Source organism: Dermacentor albipictus, chromosome 7 (assembly GCF_038994185.2).
Source record: "Dermacentor albipictus isolate Rhodes 1998 colony chromosome 7, USDA_Dalb.pri_finalv2, whole genome shotgun sequence".
Taxonomy (NCBI): domain Eukaryota; kingdom Metazoa; phylum Arthropoda; class Arachnida; order Ixodida; family Ixodidae; genus Dermacentor; species Dermacentor albipictus.
In genome coordinates, this window is record NC_091827.1 from 26,197,918 (window position 1) to 26,218,119 (window position 20,202).

Below are 20,202 nucleotides of genomic sequence, written 5' to 3' on the forward strand. Positions count from 1 at the left end.
TACGATCCAAATTTATGGGCTGTGTTGCATGCACAAATGCATGTTAGCTCCTCAATAACATACAAGCCGGAAAATAATGTGCTGCGAGTTATCTTACACAAACAAATTACATGCGCAACCAAGCAATACAAAGCAACTGTAGTACAATGTTTAAAGTGGAATAAGGAAAGATCACTGACGATGCTATCTAGAGCAAAAGGTTGATGAAGCTCATAAAGCTCGTTATAGCTAAGTTGGACGAGCGAGAATTACTTTGTTATATTCATTACTTCGTTATATCCATTATTGCATGTACTGCAGTATGAATCTCTATGGGGATTTCATTACATCCATTATTTTCTTATATCCCATTTCACTATAACGAGGTTTGAATGTATATAGTCACAGCTTTAACAACCTGTACTTCATGATTTACACCTACCTTGTTGAGGACCTTGGGCAGACTTCCCGGTGCAAGCGTGAGGAAGACACCTAAGTTGGATATGCAGGACAGGGCATAGGACTGAATTACTGGGTCCTGTAACAGCATCAGAAACAAGACACAAGCGATTACACACAGGGCCCTGCCTTAAATACAACATTGAGAATTCGGCATACTCCGAAGCACACTGTCAAGACTCTCACCTCTGTTTCGAAATTAAGTAGGGACTCCAGCAAGAAGATGCCTTCTTCTGCACTTGGCTGTGGGCACAGATGAAAAGCAAGAAAAATTCATTAAATCACTCGCACGATCGATCAATCAATCAATCAATCAATCACAATTATATTTCCAACATGATATTTGGGAAACGCCCCAAGCGAAATGTAGCTTAAGCGTGCCTGGGGGCCCATACATAAGGCAGCATACACAGGAATTTACACATAGTGTACACAAAAAACAACACGTCCTCTCTCGTTGAAATAGCCTGTTTTTCACCCTACCTTAAGAAGATTTTCATGCAATAACTGTAGGTCACAATGTTTGATTGCGATATTTACCCGATTCTAACGTGCGCCTTTTTTTTTTAAATTGGGCTGAAAATTGCCTGTGCGATGCAATCAGACACAAAGCCAAAACAGCCTTCGCAGCGTTTGTATGCTTTGCCGCATAACACAATGTATTGCGACAAAGCTGACTTTAGATAACTGTGTGCCGAAGGTGACATTAGAAAACGGGCCACAATCGTGCAACAATTTTTCTTGCTACAAAGAAAGACCAGGTGAGCGTTAAATTTCTACTTTGTTTAGGAACTTTAATGGTCATTTCTACGTTAATTTTCCACTTTGAACGTGTAGGAAGCGGGAGCGCATTTTATTCAGGGGCGTGTCAGAATCAGGCAAGAGAGAGAGAATGAAAAGGAAAGGCAGGGAGGTTAACCAGATATGAGTCTCCGGTTTGCTACCCTGCACTGGGGATGGGGGATAGGGGTTAGAAAGATGGCAGAGGAAAACGCTAAAAAAAGGGGGAAAAAAAAGACACGCACACATGGAGGCGCACACACAAATGGCGTTCCAGTTAAAGTCGTTCACACAGGCCGGTAGATCGTAAAAAGCGCAATAGCGCTTGCACGGCCTTCTTCTGTGACGATAGGTCCTTTCGATGTTGTAGAATTAATTTTTCGGATAGCGGTTGGTCATCCAGTTGGTCAAGTGCGTGGCGAAGGCATGCCCGCTGGGAACTGTACTGCGGGCAGGCACACAAGATATGGCCAATTGATTCTTCAAGGCCGCAGTGGTCACAGGTTGGGGTGTCGGTCATCCCTATGCGGAATGCATAGGCTTTAGTAAAGGCAACGCCCAACCAAAGTCGATATAAAAGCGTGGCGTCTCTACGGCGAAGCTGTGATGGCGCTCGAAGACTTAGTGTGGGATCAAGTGAGTACAGTCGCGTGTTTCTTAAATGTGGCTCATTGCATTGCGACGCGGTGCACTGCCGAGCAAGTAGGCGGAGCTTCCGTGCTGCGTCAGTTCTAGAAAGAGGAATTGAGACGTGGCGCTCCTCAGTATGGGCTGAGCGGGCAGCGTGATCCGCCCGTTCATTGCCGATAATCCCGCAATGACTTGGAAGCCACTGAAAGGTTATTTCGTGGCCTGCATCACTTGTGTGTTGTAACATTTCTGTAATATGGAATATTAGCTGTTCGTGCGGTCCGCGTCGTAAAGGTGACAGTAGAGACTGCAGTGCCGCCTTCGAATCGCAGAATATTGTCCATTTGTGTGGTGGTTCATCACCAATGTGTTGAAGGGCAGTAAAGAGCGCTGCGAGCTCTGCTGCCGTCGATGTTGTGGCGTGAGTTGTCTTAAATTTGATTGTTGTAGCTTTCGCTGGTATGACGATTGCCGCCGCGGAGCTGCTTGGAAGAACAGATCCATCAGTGTAAATATGCGTAGAATCACGGTAGTTCTCGTACAAATGTAGTAGCGTGAGCTGTCTAAGGGCTGGCGACGATAGATCAGCTTTTTTCGAGATACCAGGTATAGCGAGAATCAGGCAAATACTGCCAAATGAATCAGTGATGTGCTTTGGCCCTTCTTCTGCATCTTGTGTAATTCAACCCGCCAAATAATTAGATCAATTTCTTCGGTCCTGTGGGGGTCGAATTAACGGATGACGACCGTATTACAACTACAGCTTGCGTGCCCCCCCCCCTCCCCCCCCATAAGGCTACCTCAAATCTTTTCATTTGTGTACCTTCGTGCTTCCAGCATACAGGTGTACTATGCTTCGGAAACAAGCGCAAGCGATGTGCTGCAGCTGTTGGTTGGTTGCAGAAACGCCCAACTCTGCTCGTTCTATAGTAAAAGCTTCAGATCTCCCGCGCCTTCCGTGTAATAAATATGTCATACATTGCAATGCAAAAGTGTGCAAATACATGACGCGTATCTGGGCATATAATTTCTTTCATAAATGACACACAGTTTGTCAGTTTCACGCTGCGAGAGAAGTCTCTCCAGCCTACACAACTTTGCCTGCTTTATATGAAACGGGGCATAAGCCATTGGTCCAGAATGCCCTGGACGGTGCAACTTGCACTGTATCAGTGGCTGGCACAACTTACCTTGGGATTAGGAGAGGACAGGAACCTGCTGAACACGCCGTCCATGAACGTGGTGAGGGCGTCCCAGCGTATGCTGGACGGCGAGTTGAGTGAACAGTGGCCATTGTCGGGTTCTTTGCAAAGACAGCACGTGGCAAGAGATATGCAAGAAAAGGTAGGAGACAAATGCATTCAGCAAAAGTGTGGGCTAAGGCTGCGCTGTGTGTCACCAGCATTTCCACCAGCGACAACTGAACGGAGTACTAGTATCGATGTGCCCACGATTAAAGAGGAACCCCGGAGCACAAATCTCATGAAGCATTCATCACGTGCATGGTAATGTAAAAAAAAAATGATATTTTTAGTTAATAAAGAGACAGAGCCAGCACTTAGCAAACCTGTGATTCACTGATTTGGCATCAGTGCAAACAAGAAAAAATTCTGGCCAAACAGTGAAGACCTGTCAATTCTTCTTGAGACATCCCCCCACAAGACTCTCAAGGTGTATTTTCATCTACTGGGAACAGATGCCGCAGTGATTCTTTCACTGATTTGTTCATCTAACCCTTTATCACAGGGATGCATATTCTGTAACACGCCATCTTTGCAAAGATCGGCCAATCAGCATGAAAGAGGAAACAAATAAAAATAATAATAAGAAAATAATGCTACAAAATGTGCCCATTGATCGGTGATGTCACAATGGCTTTCACATTCTTTCTTGCTCTTCCAGAAATCGCTGAGGTATGCAAAACTTTGAAGCTCCATGCCGCAAATGATTTATAATACAGTCCATGTTCGATTATTCAGACACCGATAATTCGGACATGCTTAATTATTCGGACAGAACTGCAGCACCACCACAGGCCTCATAGACTTAATGTACAAGGACGATCGAAATTTCGGACACCTTACTGCACATTGTGCGATAATTCAGACTCTAACTGCACGACCGTGTGCTAATATGACCGCTGAATCGAGCAGAAATAGTTAGTTAAATGTGGTTTAATGGCGCAAAACATCACGATATTTTCGTTTCGAGACGTCACCGGCATGGTTGTCGGCCATGATGCTGGCGTTCCGCAAAACTAGTGAAGCTTAGTCGATCTAATAGTCGCCGATGATAATTTGGAGCATGCGCTGACTGTACTTTTGTCCATCTTTAGCGACAACACGACAATGGTCGAGACATGAACCGCGATTTTGTAGCGACGCTTTCCACTCGATTCTATGCCGCTCTTCAGAGTCCGACTGATCCCAATGTAATGTGAGTGGAGCATCGCTCTGACGGCTGACTAAGCTTGAACATCATGAAAGGGAATAGCATAAAAAGCAGTGTTAGAAAATCACAGCTATGCAATTTTGAGGCCAAGGGAAAGTGTTTGTACGCACAGCAACACAGGTTGATAAACTTGGGTGATATTTCTGAACAATCACTTTTGAAATGTACTTAAATATTTGCGATATTGTATGTGTCCCTGCATGACAGAATTTCAATACAGTGATAAAATACTGTGCTTGGCACTGTAGCAAGATTGACATCGGTCACAGATGCCAATGCGGCTTGCGCTAGTCCCACGAAAGGTAGTGTTGGTACCATGCCGAGAATGCCGTTGCTCCTAGATGCCGATGTGTTTTGCACCATAGTCTCGCAAAATTGATGATATATCCCAAAGTGATGATCTGAGAACATGGCACACCTTTGTTGGCCACTTGTGAAATAAAGCCACTTATTTTGGGGCAGATCTGGTATTTAAGACTCCCGATTATTCGGAAGTTTTGGCAGTTCCCATCAAGTCCGAATGACCAGTCAGGAAGATACAACAGTTGAAATTAACCTCTTAAGTTTTAATCTTTGGCGCCTGGGATGCAGTCAATTGAGAAGTTTGCACCAATATCCTTAAAGATGAACTTTTGTAGTTTACGTAATAGCTTTTGCTGTCTTACTTGCCCAAATGATGCACATGCCTCTTCTCAATTCAAGTCTGTTTACTTATTCTGCAATACTCACCAAAAGTCACGATTTGCCCAAACATACCACGGCTTTTGATGAATGCCCCAGAATAAATAAAGAGTATGTGTAATACCTCACTCATATGGGACATTACGGGCAAGAACTGTGGCACAATACAAAAATTTGGGAAATTCACAACACGTTTTTGAGAAGTGATTGGTTAGCTCAAGGGTGAGCCCGCTGTAATCAACAAAAGTCACAGCATACCATTTCCCACTTCGATTTTGGCCGCAAGCAGCGTCTGTAGCCACTGGCTCACCATCTGGAAGCCAGCAATAGGGTTCAGCAGGGTGGCCAGGCGAACAACCTCCGTCATGTCCCCCCTGAATTCTGTCAAGAGGGAATATGCGCCGCACTTCGGAAAAGCAAGAGTACATTGTTCCAGAAAACTGAACATATTCTGCGAAAAACTATGAGGTGAATCACCAAGTCATCACTGTCACCCGCACAAAGGTAGCATGAAGCTACAAGGAAAGCTATTCTACAGAAAGAAAGCTTTCAAGAAGATAGATTGATATAGAGATCAATCCTGGCACCGCCACCTTTTCTGGGGTGGTTTTCTAATGCAAACATTCGTTCGGTTGCATGTCTGTGGTTGCTTGGTCATATCAAGAGGTACATTGTAATAGAGTTGCTTGGAGCAGTCATTGATTCAAGGCTGTTGAGTCTGTGTCTTTTTCTCCTTCTTTTATAGGGTATTAGCTTTTTGCTTTAGACTTTTGAATACAATGGATGGACATCACGTCTCTATGAGGTATTTTTTGGTTGCATTGGGGTTAAAAGCTAAATATGTTTCTGTGCAGTATTTATATTATTATCAGTGTTAGCAATTGCTTCAGAACTCCTTACAAAAAAGAAAAAAATATGAATGTTACAATACATATCTGCCCACCTGAGTTTTTGACAAGCTCCACCGATTGAACTCGCGCTGAATACCACTTTGGCGATACTCGCTGGATTTCTGCACAGGCCCTAATACTGAATGATGAATGGCTTTCTACATGCTACTAGTACCTCATTATGTAGGCATGGCATCCAAGAATGTTGTACTGAACATATTAAATAAATTTTTCACTTGGCGAGATTCAGGTGGTTATTTTAGTGGTGAAGCAGGCAAAGTGGAAGTTATTTAACATAGACTTTGACAGTCTATGTGGACTGCTAAAACAGTTTCGAGCCCAGGTAATAGAACACATCTAGAAGATGACTCTACTACTCGACACCACCTCGTATCAACAAGAAAAAGCTAAAAGCACATATCATTGTTTTTATACTTTCTTTCAGCTGCAAACTTATGAAAAACACAAAGCTGTTTACATTCAGTGCATAAGAAAGAGCGACTACAATTTCTTGTGCATAGACAAACTTCTTTCCAAGTACTCTGCTCAGCCGTCATTTTGTTTGGGCAAAGGTAGCCTATTTTTTACTTCGATGATGTCATCGTGAATCTGTCTCTTTTTTGCCCTCTTTGCCAGAATTAGAATGAGGCTTAAGGTGGCTGTTGTCCGCTTAGCTGTCTATATAGCCACCTACAGCGAGTGTTGAAACCTAGCCTTAGTGAGAATACAAAAGGTGCACCCTCTGTCAACTGAAAGCTTATTCAGGAAAATGTGCTAACACACAAGCGTGGTACAAGCAAAGAAGAAACCCCCTAAGGTCATTTGGACAAAAAATAAAAGCTCAAGAGCCATCAGTGAAAACAACTTCTTTTGACAGCCTTACTGAAGCCTGGCTAACGCAAGCTCGGTTATGTTTTACTAAGTGAAGTGATTGAACAACAGCGAAGGGAGATATTTCCATCACATCTTGCTCAATTTGTTGTTTTAAGTTAGTAACAGCAAGAGACACAAGCTGTAGAAAGCTGAATTCAACTTACTCCCTAGAAAAGGTGCAAAGTCCTCGTCACCATCGAAGTCCAGCCGGGCGTACGCACAGGCTGGACTGTCGTTTCTCGAAGGGTAGCCGACCTGCAATTGGTGAAGCTTGGCTTAGTGGCTTGCATTGCACCAATACAAAACGCTGTCCATGAATTACCTTACACAGAAAAGAGGCATCATAAGGGAGAACCGATTAATTCAAGCACAAAGGCATAGCACAAAGAACAAGTAGGATTGATGATGATGTTTGGCACCCCCTTCGAAGCAGGGTGGCGACAGTAACCTGCGTGAGCTAATCAGATAATCTACACATGCTTACAAGTCTAACATTTTGTCTGTTCCTCCCTGATACCCTCCTTCTGCCTTAAAACCTCCATATCCATCTTGCACAGTTACCTGTGCCTGCAATGGGTCCGGTCCTGTAAATGTGTTCTCTGCCCCTCTTCCACACAGTACTTTAAACGTCTCTAGCTTAGTTCAATGGCTGACTGGTTGAAGCTTCCATCCACTTTATATCCCTGTGCTTCTGGAAAGTGAACGTCACCAACCGGATCTCATTGGGTGAATACCTTTGCATTCCGTTAAGATGTGCCGAGTTGTCCCTGGATTTTTTCTGTAGCAGACCCACACCTCATCCAGTTGCAAATATTAGCTCTGGTAAGTTTTTGTCCTCGGGAAACCAGCTCATGCCTCAAATAACAAGCCTGGTGTTAACAGCACGAAACGTAGACGGGACACGAGACGAGAAGACGACACCACAAGCACTTGTGGTGTCGTCTTCTCGTCTCGTGTCCCGTCTACGTGTTGCACTGTTAACACCAGTTTAGAAAATTAACCAGCCCAAGCTGCTATTCTAGTCAAATAACATGGCACTGCTCTTTGTGTTATCACATAGAATTTCCTCTCTGATTCCTTTCTTGCCATGCTTAAAAATCTCCACGGCCTTTTCTGTTACCATCCCATTGGTATTGATGATGATGATGATATACTGCATCCCCTTTGAAATGGGGTGGTGAAAGATAGTCACCTAGCCTGCTTGATTTAATCGGGTATGCTATACATGCTTTTCATTCTAGCATCTTTGTATACATCTCCTTAATATATTTGTTTTCTTCCTCAAAACTTATCTATTTACTTTGCATCGCTACCTATGCTTGCAACAGATCCTGTTGTATCACTCTGTTCCCTGCCTTTCTTTTCACCGATTCTCTAAACGTATCTTGTTTATCTCGACCGCTGACTGGTTGACGCTCTCGTCCACATTAATCCAAGCACTTCTGGAAGCTGTACGTTACCTGCGGGTTTCACTGGGGGAATCCCTTCGCATTCCAATAGGATGTTTCCAGAGCTTTGCAGTGCCATCTGGTGCCATTTGTGCCAGTGTATGTTCACTCAGCTGTTGCACGACCCGACGTGGTGGCATTTCAAACGACCGAGTGAGCCGGAGCTAGTATCGAAATGATGCAAAGTACTGTTCCTATGCCACCACCTTCTGCGTCATGAAAACGCAACACAGTAACCTCCTGGGAAACAAAACTGAAACTGGCTACACAAAAGTCATTAGATTAAATTTTTTCAATAGCTAAAGGGACTTCTGCAACTCTTTCTAGGGTAGCTAGGTTCCGAATCTTCATTTGACGCAATAAGTCAAGAGTCGGAAACGTCATGTCAGTATTCCTTTTAGGAAACGCTTTCCTGCTCATGTCAGTAGCGTACAGTAGCCATCAACGATGTGCCAGTAAGAAGCTGAGAGGGCGCACCTTTGTTAACTTCTCAGTGGCGACCTTGAAGAACTTTGGAAGTAGGTTGCGCACAATCTCCAGGCGTGAGACTTCGGGATGTCGAAAGAGGGCCGCCCACACTGGTAGGGTGATGCTGTTCACAGCCTACGGTGAAAGTGCGACAAGAATAAAGGCACACCTGTCAACCTGTGAACGTTAAGGGAACTATAAAGAGAAAAAATAATTCACTTTAAACTGATAAAATGTTCTTTGAAAATTACATTTCCTGTAATTTTGCAACGATAGCTTGATTATTAGAAGAGAAAACGAAGGCGAAAGTTCCATGTTCTGAACGTTGAGCCAGAGCCCCAGTGTCAATACCAAAGATTTCAGCACACTTTTTAATATTTGGGCTACACTGGCTCGGTAAAAGTTCGTGAAACCTGCCATGTTCAACTTTTGGCTCCTTCAAAACATAATGTAGTCCCTTTTTAATGGAAAACAATTAACTAGACCCTAGCAGCTGCTGTCAAAATTGATGACATCCCCATGAGCTGATGCAGCAGCTTTGAGGCAGCATTACCTGTCTTTTCTTTTTGTGCCTTCTCTGGCTTACCTAACCTTTTTTCATGGTTAAGAGTGACTTTCCTTGGGAAGGGTGGGATGGGGTGGGGGTGTATGGTCTCAAAGGAAACGGGGAAGAAATAGCACATATTTTTGTTGAAGCTTGTCCTTAACACACATCTTTTATGGGATATACATGCAGTTTGTTAATGCTGATTCACATTTAGAGCCAGTGCACAATCAGCAGCAAACGTGCAACAGCAAGGACTGACAAGCAACAGATTTTTTTCAGAGGTCACAATAACTTTTTCAATGACTTTGCCATTGCTGATTTCGACTGCACCAGAAACTCATCTACATAAACTGGCTCAAAGCAAGTATCTCTTTATGTGGGGTCTTGAGGAGAGGCCTGAGCAATGAAGCAAGTATCTCTCTGGCGCCTCATCCCCATCAGAAGACTTTCCAAAGGTAGGTTCGAAGACCAGTTCGCAGTATTTTTCAGTATGTTTCAGAAACTTGACACAACGTTCGTAAAATCCCAAAGTTATCCCAAATTCGTAAAGGTGACGGAAGAATTGGGAGGGCCGACAGGTAGGTAAAGGGCCGTATGTATATACACTGGCAAGTGATATCTTTCTTTTCCATTCAACCTGCAGCCGATGTTGGTTACATTCAATGTCGTACATCAATTAGAGCCAAGAAAGACCTCATAACCGCTCTTGTAAAAATGAGCAAAAAGTGAAAAAGAAACTTACCTGGCTTGGATGCTGCATCAGGGACAACAAGACGTCCAGGTAGACTAGAAAGAGTTCCATCGAGGGCCGTTCAGCTTCCATGTTCTGCAGGTCATTCACGCAGCAAAAAATACAAATGTCATCTGTAGCCAATTCTCACCCCAGAAATGCCAAAATTCAGGTAAGAGAAAGAAATCGAGAGCTCTCAAGTGACCACACTGGAGCTATCTTTAGTTTCACCAAATTTCTTGCAATTTCAGAATCATGTACCGCTGCAGAGTTTTCAATTCTTCAGTAAGTGTTTTCTCACGTTTACGGAATGTGCATGTTATAATTCTTTACGGGAACATCAGATATTTTAACGCCAACTTTTTCGTGTCTCGCATACTTGGAAAGCACCTATGCAGCCACATGAACCACATGCCTGATGTAAAACATTGTGAAAAACAATTAAATAGGTGAACCCACTACACATGACAACATACTAACATCGAGAGCCAACACCTGGCTGTCTACTTTACAACTTGTTTTACTAGAAACACTTTCACACATTACTCATGCTTGCAGCACAGGTCCAATCAGAAGTGTTTCAAGATGTATGTGACTTGTTATTTTCATTGGTACTTTTGCTTTTGATGCACCACCTTGGCCTGTGTAATTGTGCGCATGGCACCTGAAGGGGATATACACAGGTTTGACTGTGGACCCTGCTCGTGTGCTGGCACATCATTACCACAGCATGCAGAGAAACAACACACCTGTACTCACCCAATGTGTTAGGCAGTTCTGTCCTAGATTGGCAGTGATCGAGCACAGCTTTTTCATGAAGAGGAAGGAGGCCTCGTTCAAGGGCTCGCTGGACACAGACCTTGGGGCGGATTGCAAGGCACAGAAAGAAGCAAAAGATGTTGAAGTCAAGCATTGAAGTTACGCAACCGCCCATGGTTTGCTCGGACTCACTTCAGAGCGCAGACGATGGCATCTAGCGTCTCCTGGTTGAAAAGTGCCAGCAGCGGCTTTCGCTCGTCTGGCTTTCCCTGTCGTCAGCAGGGCAAAGAAACGCGGGATGCAAGTGAATGTAAACCTGCTGAACAAGAACATGCAGAGACCTGAACATGTATAAACCTGAGAACAAGAATAAGTTAAATATGTATTCTGTAGCTAACATTCCGTACAGGACATAAAGCAGCAATGTAATTGCTAGATGTCTGTCTGCTCAAAACAAGACAAAGGACAATCACAATGCGATAAGTACAGGGACAGTATTCTCGAGCGATCACTTTCAGAAGATTTCGCAGGGCTCGGCACCAGATGAATTGGCGCGTACAGCTGACACTGTTTTTGGTGTTGTGCCTAGCTGGTTATCTTCGCACAGGGTCAGGAACACCGTTGGTCATACACCTTGACGCGTCTGGTGCCGAGTTCTGTGAAACCTCGCAAAAGTTGTTGTATCCCCTAAAGTGATCGCTCAAGAGTACCACTACAGAGCCTCCGAGCACAGGCAGGCCCGGCGTTGGCCTAGCCTTGCCTACAAAAATTCAATTGTCTGTGGAAGACAAGCTGCTTCGTCGTCCTCGCCTTGTCTCCACAAAAAGCGACGAGCCGATTCTACTGTCAATCACAACACTGTTTCTGACCTTGCGGGCGAGTACTTGGAGGAGGCACTCAGCAGCCTGGATGCGCAGGTTCCTGTCCGAGAGGAGGAAACAGAAGATGCGGGGCAACAGGCCGCCCGATCCTGTCACCTCGCCCAAAGGGATCCACTCCACAAAGCCCGCCATGGTGAGCAGCGTGGTCTCCGTCAGCTGCCGGTGCAGAGACAGCTGCGCAGGCCAATGTCACAACGCCCGACGATCGGAGATATAAACACAAATCTAGAACATTGTTGTTGGGCGGGCACCAGCTCTGCGGGAAATGAGTATTTAATAACTGGCACTGGTCATGTTTGATGCAGTGGTGTTACTATAAGCCTCTGCGTGTGTTCGCCGTCGTCTGTGTCCTTGTTTTTTGCACTTGAAAAGCTTCTGTGACAACAATGAACCAACTCACCCGGACTAAGCTACTTCTCTATTACTGCTTGCCAACACTTTCGGTGAAGTGGTGGCACTGACAATGAATGAATGAATGAATGAATGAATGAATGAATGAATGAATGAATGAAAGCTTTATTTAGACAACACATTGTCTGGGATGTAGGGTTTCCGATAACGATAATCTCCGATAACGAGCCTCAGTAAGACCGAACAGATAAAGCAAAGTAACGCTTTGGTCCGAATTCTCTAAGGAAAATCAGGAAATTCGTGCATGACATGGTGGGTAGGGCGACTGCAGATGATGCTGATGCGGTTCACATCTTTAAATATCCACTTTAACTCCAGATGAGTAAAGAACTCATCTAAAATATATCTTTTAATTTTTAGCTGACATTTCAAACATGACAATGAACAGAGAAACGAGACAAAAGGATGGTTCGATCAGCTCGGGCAATCTCTGCGTTTAGAAGGAGAAATGTAAAAACAGAGATTGCATCTGGGTAAGGAGCCTCGTGGCAAATTGTGGGGCTTTAATCCACATGGTTGCCCTTCACCCTCCAAGATGGCTGCAATATACAAAGCACTTCAAAGAGAAACCACGAGAAATTCTGCAGATTCTCCCTATGTTTCACAAAACTGCAGCTCCGAGTGCCAACCCTTCTACTGCATCAAATCAGATGTGGGCCTACATTCACAAAACTTCTCTTATGTAAGTGCTATTTTCTCGTTGGTACACCAATCCCTATTATGAGTGGACAGCACCCAGTGTCAGCTAATGAAGCAGCTCTCATGTAACAGGACTTTTACGAAAACGTCAGGCCGTGGTTACACGTATCACCACTACCACAAGGAAGTGAACATGCTTGGACACGTGCGTAGGCAATTAGTACTGACCTCCTGGTTGTTTTCATCGGCTTTCTGGTGGTCCCTCTGCAATGTTTCACATAATGGATTAACAAGGTTGACATAGCAATACCTTTAGAATGTAAGGCAGCATGAGTCTACAAGCAAAAATTAAGAGAAAGTAAGCATGCGCAGGCCTGCATTTTACACACATCAGTTTCTCAATTTGTGCTCAGGCGAGACTGGGGCATACTTTCATCAGGGTGACAACACTGTATATATAAGCTCCTACAGGGAAATGTACACGGTGTACGTACAGTACACAAGGGAGTGTAAAGCATGTGTAATCTACATGCAATTGAGTTACATATAAGAAAAAGTATGTTAGATGAACTTTATGGTTAGTTCTACTGTTCAAGTACTCATCAGCATAAATTAAAATGTGAAGAATTATGAAACTACCTCATTGTATTGGTGCATTACTAGGTTCACCTGCATCTGTAACAGTAGCTCAATTCAGACGCTGAAACGGATTAGAACGTAATTTAGTTGAAAAACAAGAAAAGGCATATTAGAGTTGCGTAAGTACTGTAATAAGTTACTGTGAGGTACCGTTATCACTTCAAAATTTACCTGGGGCAAGCAGAAAATAGGCGTTTCAGCATTGTGTTTCACCATTGTGGTCACCTTAACATTGTATTCGTGATGATCAGCCAAGTTTGAATTATTCGGCGAGGGCAAATTTCAGCTTCAAAATAAAGAAAGTTTGGTTCCACAGATATGTGTAGGCACTGGCCGAAACCGCCGGTTGGGATCAAATTAACTAAAAAATCAAATTAACCAGAGACGATCAACTAAAGGCTACTGCAACAGTAGAATACCCCATTGAAATAAAGCATGGCCAACCAAATTTTATATTTACTTCGTTAGAGCTGAAAATCCATGATGTCCATGTTGACTATATTAAGGTTTGGCAGTACGTCCACCAATACATCTGGTGAGGAAATGACAACAATTGCCAAACCCCAGGAAAAAGGCAAAAGAAGATATACTATAAAAACCGCCCGTCTCACTAGTCTGGTTTCATGGCTACGTCGTTTTCATGCTGTCACAGATGGCCGCGCTCATCCACTCACCAGGTCACGATATCGAGAGTAGTGAGTGTCGAGTGTGCGCACGAGGAAGCCGCAGATAGCCGACAGGTTTCCCACAAGTGCCTGGTACAGGTCTCGCCTGCGCTGCCCCTGTACCGTCTGAAGGTCCACGACGTCCTCGGCTAGCCGCAGAAAGGTCAGCAGCACCAACTCTTTCTGCGTCTCCTGCATAATGTCGCATGCCATGTGGCAACGGTCGCAACCAAAGGTCGACAAGGGCACGACACGGCTCGTGCGGTCTTCGGAAGACAAGAACCAGAGGTACACATTTCACTGAGCTGTCAACGTACGCTGCGCTCAAAGACTTCGTTTTGACAGCTACACCGATGACACGAACAGAAAGGAAATGGCAGTCTTTTCATTCAAAGATACCAGTGTGAAATTCAGCTCCAACCTAGACACCATACAGAGCACAAGTCCATGCCTTGGTGATGGAATGAAGTTTGTTGCTGTTTCTTCATAAATAGCTTGGAAAACACTTGTACTTTCTGCTGAGCCTGCTGAACAAATGAACGTGGAAAGCATAACCCACCCCACGTCAAACTTCTTGACATGTTCAGGTTGTCATGAAACAATACACCGTTGACCACACACTTCAAATACGAAACACCACCTGTCTGCGCCCTTCCACAGTTCTTTTTGTGACCTCTCGTCAGCAAATTTCTGATGGGATTCACAAGGTTAAAACTGCCGCATGACATTTTGCTTCAAGTGGGAGAACAAAGCATGTGCAAAGGCACATCGGAGAAAAAAGATCCCATAGAATCATACCTCATTATAAAGAAGTTGCATCAGGCCACGAGACTACCTTTATTATACAGTATCCAATATCCACTATAAGTATATATTTGATACAGACTGATATATTTGAGAAACATTTCTGGCTTGCTTCATTAAGCTGATAATTCGTTACTGCCTAAATTAAAATTAGATTATGTAGTATTTATTACATATTATAACCACAATCTGGTTATCAGGCATGCTGTAGTGGGGAGACTCCAGATTAATTTTTACCACCTGGGGTTCTTTTAACGTGTACCTAAATCTAAGTACACGGCATTTTTGCAATTCACCGCTATCGACATGCGGCTGTGGCAGCCGGGATTAACTCCATGATCTGGATCTCCGCAGGGCAATGTCGCAGCCACTGAGTCAATGTGGTGTGTTTCGATAGTTCGTTATATCTGCGCTTGTTAGATAGAGGTCTGAAATAAAGACACAATTTGTACGTGCAGAGAGGCAGAGGGAACTGTACACACACAGAAACAGCTGTTTCAATGGAAGATACAAAACCGCTGCTATATTACGTACATGTTTGTGGAACTCATTCTAATGAAATTCAGTGAAATAAAATGAGCCACTTCGTGGCTCTTCTCACCTCAGCATGGCATCCATTCAACTGCTTGACAAAGAGATCACATACCTACATGATTACCGCTCCTCCCCCCCTCCTGCACATACTCAGAATACCCTAATCACTGATGTAACCATTTCCTGCATGTAAGTTTAGGGTTTTCTCGCTTTTGCAATATTTTTATCTGCCTGAACCTTTCGTCACTACTGCACAATAAGCCTTTAAGCCACAGTTGGAAGCCAGTCTTCGTGTCAGCTGTTCCTTTAGTCATTTTTTTTCTTCTTGTGCTGTTTGCTGTATTATACCGTTATAATAACAACAAGCCTGGCTAAGGACCATTTTGAGCCACATCCACGTTGCAGGGAGCGTACGGTATGCTAGACCCACAAGTTCCATCTCTTCAAAATGTAACAAGCACTTACGCCGAGTACAGCCAGGTTATTCAGCTCGTCCATGAGCAGCGGCCACTGCTGAGGCCATTCACGCTTGATCATCTCAACAAGTAACTTTGCGAGCGCGTCCTTGATGTGGGCTTGCTCCACGAGAAGGTGGTCTGTGCCCTGTGGGAGAGAAGGTTAGACAGGGTTAGGAAGCAGCGCACTCACCCATACTAGTACCCACCTATTTATATAAGAAGATAGACAGATTTAGTATAGCATTTCGGACATTTACGTTAACACATGCAAAATAGCTCCGGCCCTGCTACATGCATGTCCCCGAGGAGGGTGTTCTAAAATACAGCGTTTGCCTTCCCGATGCTTGGTCAATACAAAATGCTGTGGCGCTATCTGGCAGACACAAATCAAAACACTTTTGAAGCAAAAGCAGCATCTTTTGTTAGCAGGGTCAAAAGAGACAGATGACCTGAATGATAATGGCAAAGCATCACTCATACTTTGTCCTCAAAGTCCAATAGATTAAATAAAAACAGATTTAACTATTTACTTGCTGCTGTTGTAGCACAGAAAAAGGACAGCCTGGGCATGGCACTAGCAATGAAAACCATGCAAAGGGCTCTATATCAAATCCAAATGGTAGCACGTATACATAACCAGCAAAGATCTATTTTCTATTCTGTACATGTTCAATTCGGACCAGCTATTTTACCAAGCATACAAAGACTTTGCAGTATGATTTAAATCTCTCTAACAATTGAATGCAAGTGGGCGTACCTCGGCCATCATCTTCATGACGCTCTCCTTGATGAACTGTTTGTCAGCAATCGTAATCACATTCCAGCGAAGCCTGCAGAAGGTAAGAATAGTTCACCACTTTAAAGGGACACTAAACGAAAATATAACGTGAAGTTAGATCGATAGATTGTTCGTCTGGAAGTCTATGATTATTTTCTGTGCGCCAAGATATCATTTTGTTGCGTAGACAATTGCTGCTCTCCTCAATTTGAACCCCGCCATGCCAAAAGCGACGAATCGACATAAACTCCACGTGACTTTTCTCTATAGCGCTCTCCATTAATCAGCCAGTGCTAATGTCACATGATAGGTACCATAGTCTACAACAGAGGGCGCAATACTGATATTTTCATTTTCATCATTTTCTCGCTTACAATAGCTCTGCTTTTGCTATGAATGATGAATCTGTTATTACAGAAGCCTAAGCTATCACTCTAGCTCGACTTACCATTTTCCTTTATATCCTTTTAAGTGCAATTGGGGATTGTACATGGACAGCCAATAAGAGAGCCTCAGTTGCATTCAAGACTGCCTAAGTTCCTTGCTCTTACACTGCAATCAAGGAAGTACTGCAGTATAGATGCATTCACAGGAGAAACATGCAGAAAAGTAACAGCAAAAGAAGCCTTGAGCTCGTACTCCAGTTCCTTTTTTTCCCCTTTTCAGAGCTTGGTAATATCAAATGCGTACACACATCTACTTTTTGTAATGAGCTTTGCTTTCGAGTGCAGTATATGTATCAATAGGTAAATCCTGTTTATGGCTTTGTGATAATTGCAACTATTATAATCCATTACTACAGTGGCTACGGTACTCTGCTGCAATGCACAATGTTGCTGCGACGCACCACAACCACATTCCAAATGGAAATACTCTCGCATGGTATGGTTAGGGTGCATTTAGGGTGTGCTGCTATGCTTAGGGTGCTCACGCACTTGATCTAAAAAGACCCAGCTATGGCACCTTTCACAGCTCACTGCACAAGAATGTTGGACTGCATAGAAAGCATAGTTTCAGGCAGCAGTGATACAAAGCAGCCTCTGTGCAAAATTTTACATTTAGAAACAAATAATTCCATCATGGAAAGCTAGCAGAAATAGACGTTTTCGATACCAAAAGTGGATAAAAACACCACGATTACAGCTCAGTGCATATAACGCAAAAGACGGAACACTGGGGACCAGTGCCTCTCCTTGGCCTGGCCTCTAAGATTAGGCGACGCTCGTGGTGTGCTGCAAATCTTGGAGGTCATAGTCGGGGACCTGTGCCATATCTGCTAGCAGTCAGGAGCATGCATCATGGATTAGTCTTGATCCCCTGAGGTTCTTTAATGCGCACCTAAATCTAAGTACTGGAACATTTCCGCGTTTCCATCCCCATTTATAATGCAGCCAGTGTGGCTGGGAATAGAACCCGCAACCGGTGTACTCAGCAGTAGAATGCCATAGCTGCTGAGCCGCTACGGCAAGCACAAATAAATAAGATAAAACATATCAGTGCTCACTTGATACAGTGTTCCACAAGCTGCAGTCCGATGTGGCGCACCACGGCATGGTTACCCTTAGCGGCAAGCACAAAACCACACTTTGCACAGAGTGGTGACTTTTCCTTGAAATCTTCATAAGCCTGGGTGGGGAAGAGAGAGAGAGAGAAAACAAATTTATGATCATTTACTTTCAAAGTAAGTGAATGGAAAGTGTTAACTTTTCAGAATGTCTGCTGGCTTCATTTCGTTAATACAATAAATCAAGCCCCTCAGTTCCACAATTCTTCTTGTTCATTAGCAAGAGTTGAGAGAGCCAATTTGAAAGGCCTTGACAGTTGAAAATGTGTGGCGGCGGCGATGTCAAATCCTGTGAGAACATTTGAAATGAAATTGTTAGAACGGACTGCAAACAAACAACTCCAGACAAGTGGCAAGGCACGAAATGGAACTACAGATGAGGAGCTAAATGACGCGACAAATGGTTGGCGAAGTGCAATAAGTCGCAAGGCACCTGTGGGCCGTGAATCAGTATAGTCTCAACACTGCTTTTTGGAAAACTTACCTTTTTTTTTCATGGACCCAAGCGTTTAAAAAATGCTACAGTGGTAACGCTACTTCTATACGAATGTTTCTTAGCTAAGTGAAAAAGCACGAATGCTAGCCTGCACAGCACACTATTACACTAATGTGGGAAAGAGGGATAGAATGGTAAAACTGTGGGTGATATGGTTATGCCAGAAAACGCAGGCATGATGTTTAGGGCAGAGTACTCAAGAGCATTGTGATGTAAGGAGAGCCCATAAACACTTTCTAGTCATCCCTGTTAAATGACAGTGAAAATATACATATATATATATTCCCGAGAATCCTTTGTAGAATAAGGATGAAAAATGTCAATATATGAGGACCAACTAGGTTATTCTTGTTTCTTCTAACAGGGTGAAATTATTTTACCTCTTAGTGATGCCCATTCATCCTAATTAGATGTCCACTGCGTTCTGAGGTGCTCCTCTAAGCACACTTGGCTGATGCCACGACAAAGTTTATGCGCACTTCGGCTTTCCTCTGCTATATACCAGCGTCCTAGCAGGCTGAGTTTGAGCGCCGACTTCAAGTTTGATTTGCAGAACCAGGGAGAACTATTCAACTGCGATGGCCCTTGCTAATCCCATGGTTTCCTTTAGCCGCACGGCTGCAAGCACGCGGCAAGCGTAGAACCTTTTCAATTGCAACTATATTCGCTACGCCACAGGCCGAGTGGAAAGTGATCGGACAGTTTGTTTGACAGTGAAGCCAGGAAAGCAGTCACGGTTGTAAATTAAATTCGTCTTTCTGCAAAAACAAAACATTCACAGGCCGAGGGTAGCTGGACAGCCCCGATTGCGCGAATTTCCATGGTCCAGTATTTAGCAACCAGAGATTTGCGCTGCTGCTTGTAAGTAGTTCGCAAGAAAACGCCGGTGAATCTCGTGGCGCGATCCCACTGCGTTCTCGAAGCTATTGCACCGACTGTTTTTTTTGCTAGGCGCATGTATCGGGCCGGTAGGCTCTGTTAAACCACGCCCAAGTTTTCCCCTGCGTTTGCGAGAAAAGAACTGCGCGGTTCTTTTCTTGCACACACTTTTAATTTGACGACAGCGCGAGAAGAAGCCAGCGAAACTAACGTTGTAAGCCTCCGCTCTCCGTTCCGGCGACGTCGTGGGAGACACGGCCGCTTCCACCCAAGCGATGACGCTCTTGCAGGCTTCGTCAACGTCGGCCATGCTGATGAGAGTTGAATGTTGGCCGATAGTGTGTTCTGCCGGTTCAAAACATCGCTACCGCCAAGGGAAACGCTAAACTCGCTGAACTATGCTCGGTTTTTCTTTACTTTGTGCAACTCAAAAGAGACGCCATTAACAGTGTTGCTTGAACGCGGTGCGAACGTCGCTGTATCGCTTTTCTATCGCATAGAAACGTTGTGCCGGCTGACGCACTACCTTGTCTGGGCTAAAGTCCCAAGATTTCTCCCTTTTAAAAAAATATCTAGGGACATTAGCCTGCGGAAACCTTTCTATAATACAATGATCGAGTATCTGCAGGTTCCGTGCGACATCGCCGACAAAATACGATTTGCAGGACTGCCGCAAAACGCATATTTAAGCACTTAGATATATTTCAGTAATAGTTCCTTGCTATTTGCGGTGCCACAGGTACTTAAGATGTGCAAGTT

General features: G+C 44.0%; 1 protein-coding gene across 1 annotated transcript in view; it reads right to left on the reverse strand.

The window, feature by feature from the left end:
- Positions 1-19,966, reverse strand: part of LOC139047763 (exportin-5-like) — a 46,197-nt gene extending 26,231 nt beyond the window's left edge. Inside the window, exons 1-16 of the mRNA XM_070521791.1 lie at positions 19,655-19,966; positions 18,009-18,130; positions 16,484-16,556; positions 15,734-15,871; positions 13,940-14,122; positions 12,855-12,890; positions 11,565-11,750; positions 10,888-10,964; positions 10,696-10,795; positions 9,949-10,032; positions 8,669-8,794; positions 6,908-6,998; positions 5,239-5,361; positions 3,039-3,151; positions 625-681; positions 422-517 (exon numbers count right to left, since the gene is read on the reverse strand). Of these exons, the coding sequence (XP_070377892.1) occupies positions 422-517; positions 625-681; positions 3,039-3,151; positions 5,239-5,361; positions 6,908-6,998; positions 8,669-8,794; positions 9,949-10,032; positions 10,696-10,795; positions 10,888-10,964; positions 11,565-11,750; positions 12,855-12,890; positions 13,940-14,122; positions 15,734-15,871; positions 16,484-16,556; positions 18,009-18,130; positions 19,655-19,753 (1,704 nt within the window). The 5' untranslated portion in view covers positions 19,754-19,966. The remainder of the gene's footprint in view (positions 1-421; positions 518-624; positions 682-3,038; positions 3,152-5,238; positions 5,362-6,907; positions 6,999-8,668; positions 8,795-9,948; positions 10,033-10,695; positions 10,796-10,887; positions 10,965-11,564; positions 11,751-12,854; positions 12,891-13,939; positions 14,123-15,733; positions 15,872-16,483; positions 16,557-18,008; positions 18,131-19,654) is intronic.
- Positions 19,967-20,202: the final 236 nt, after the last annotated feature.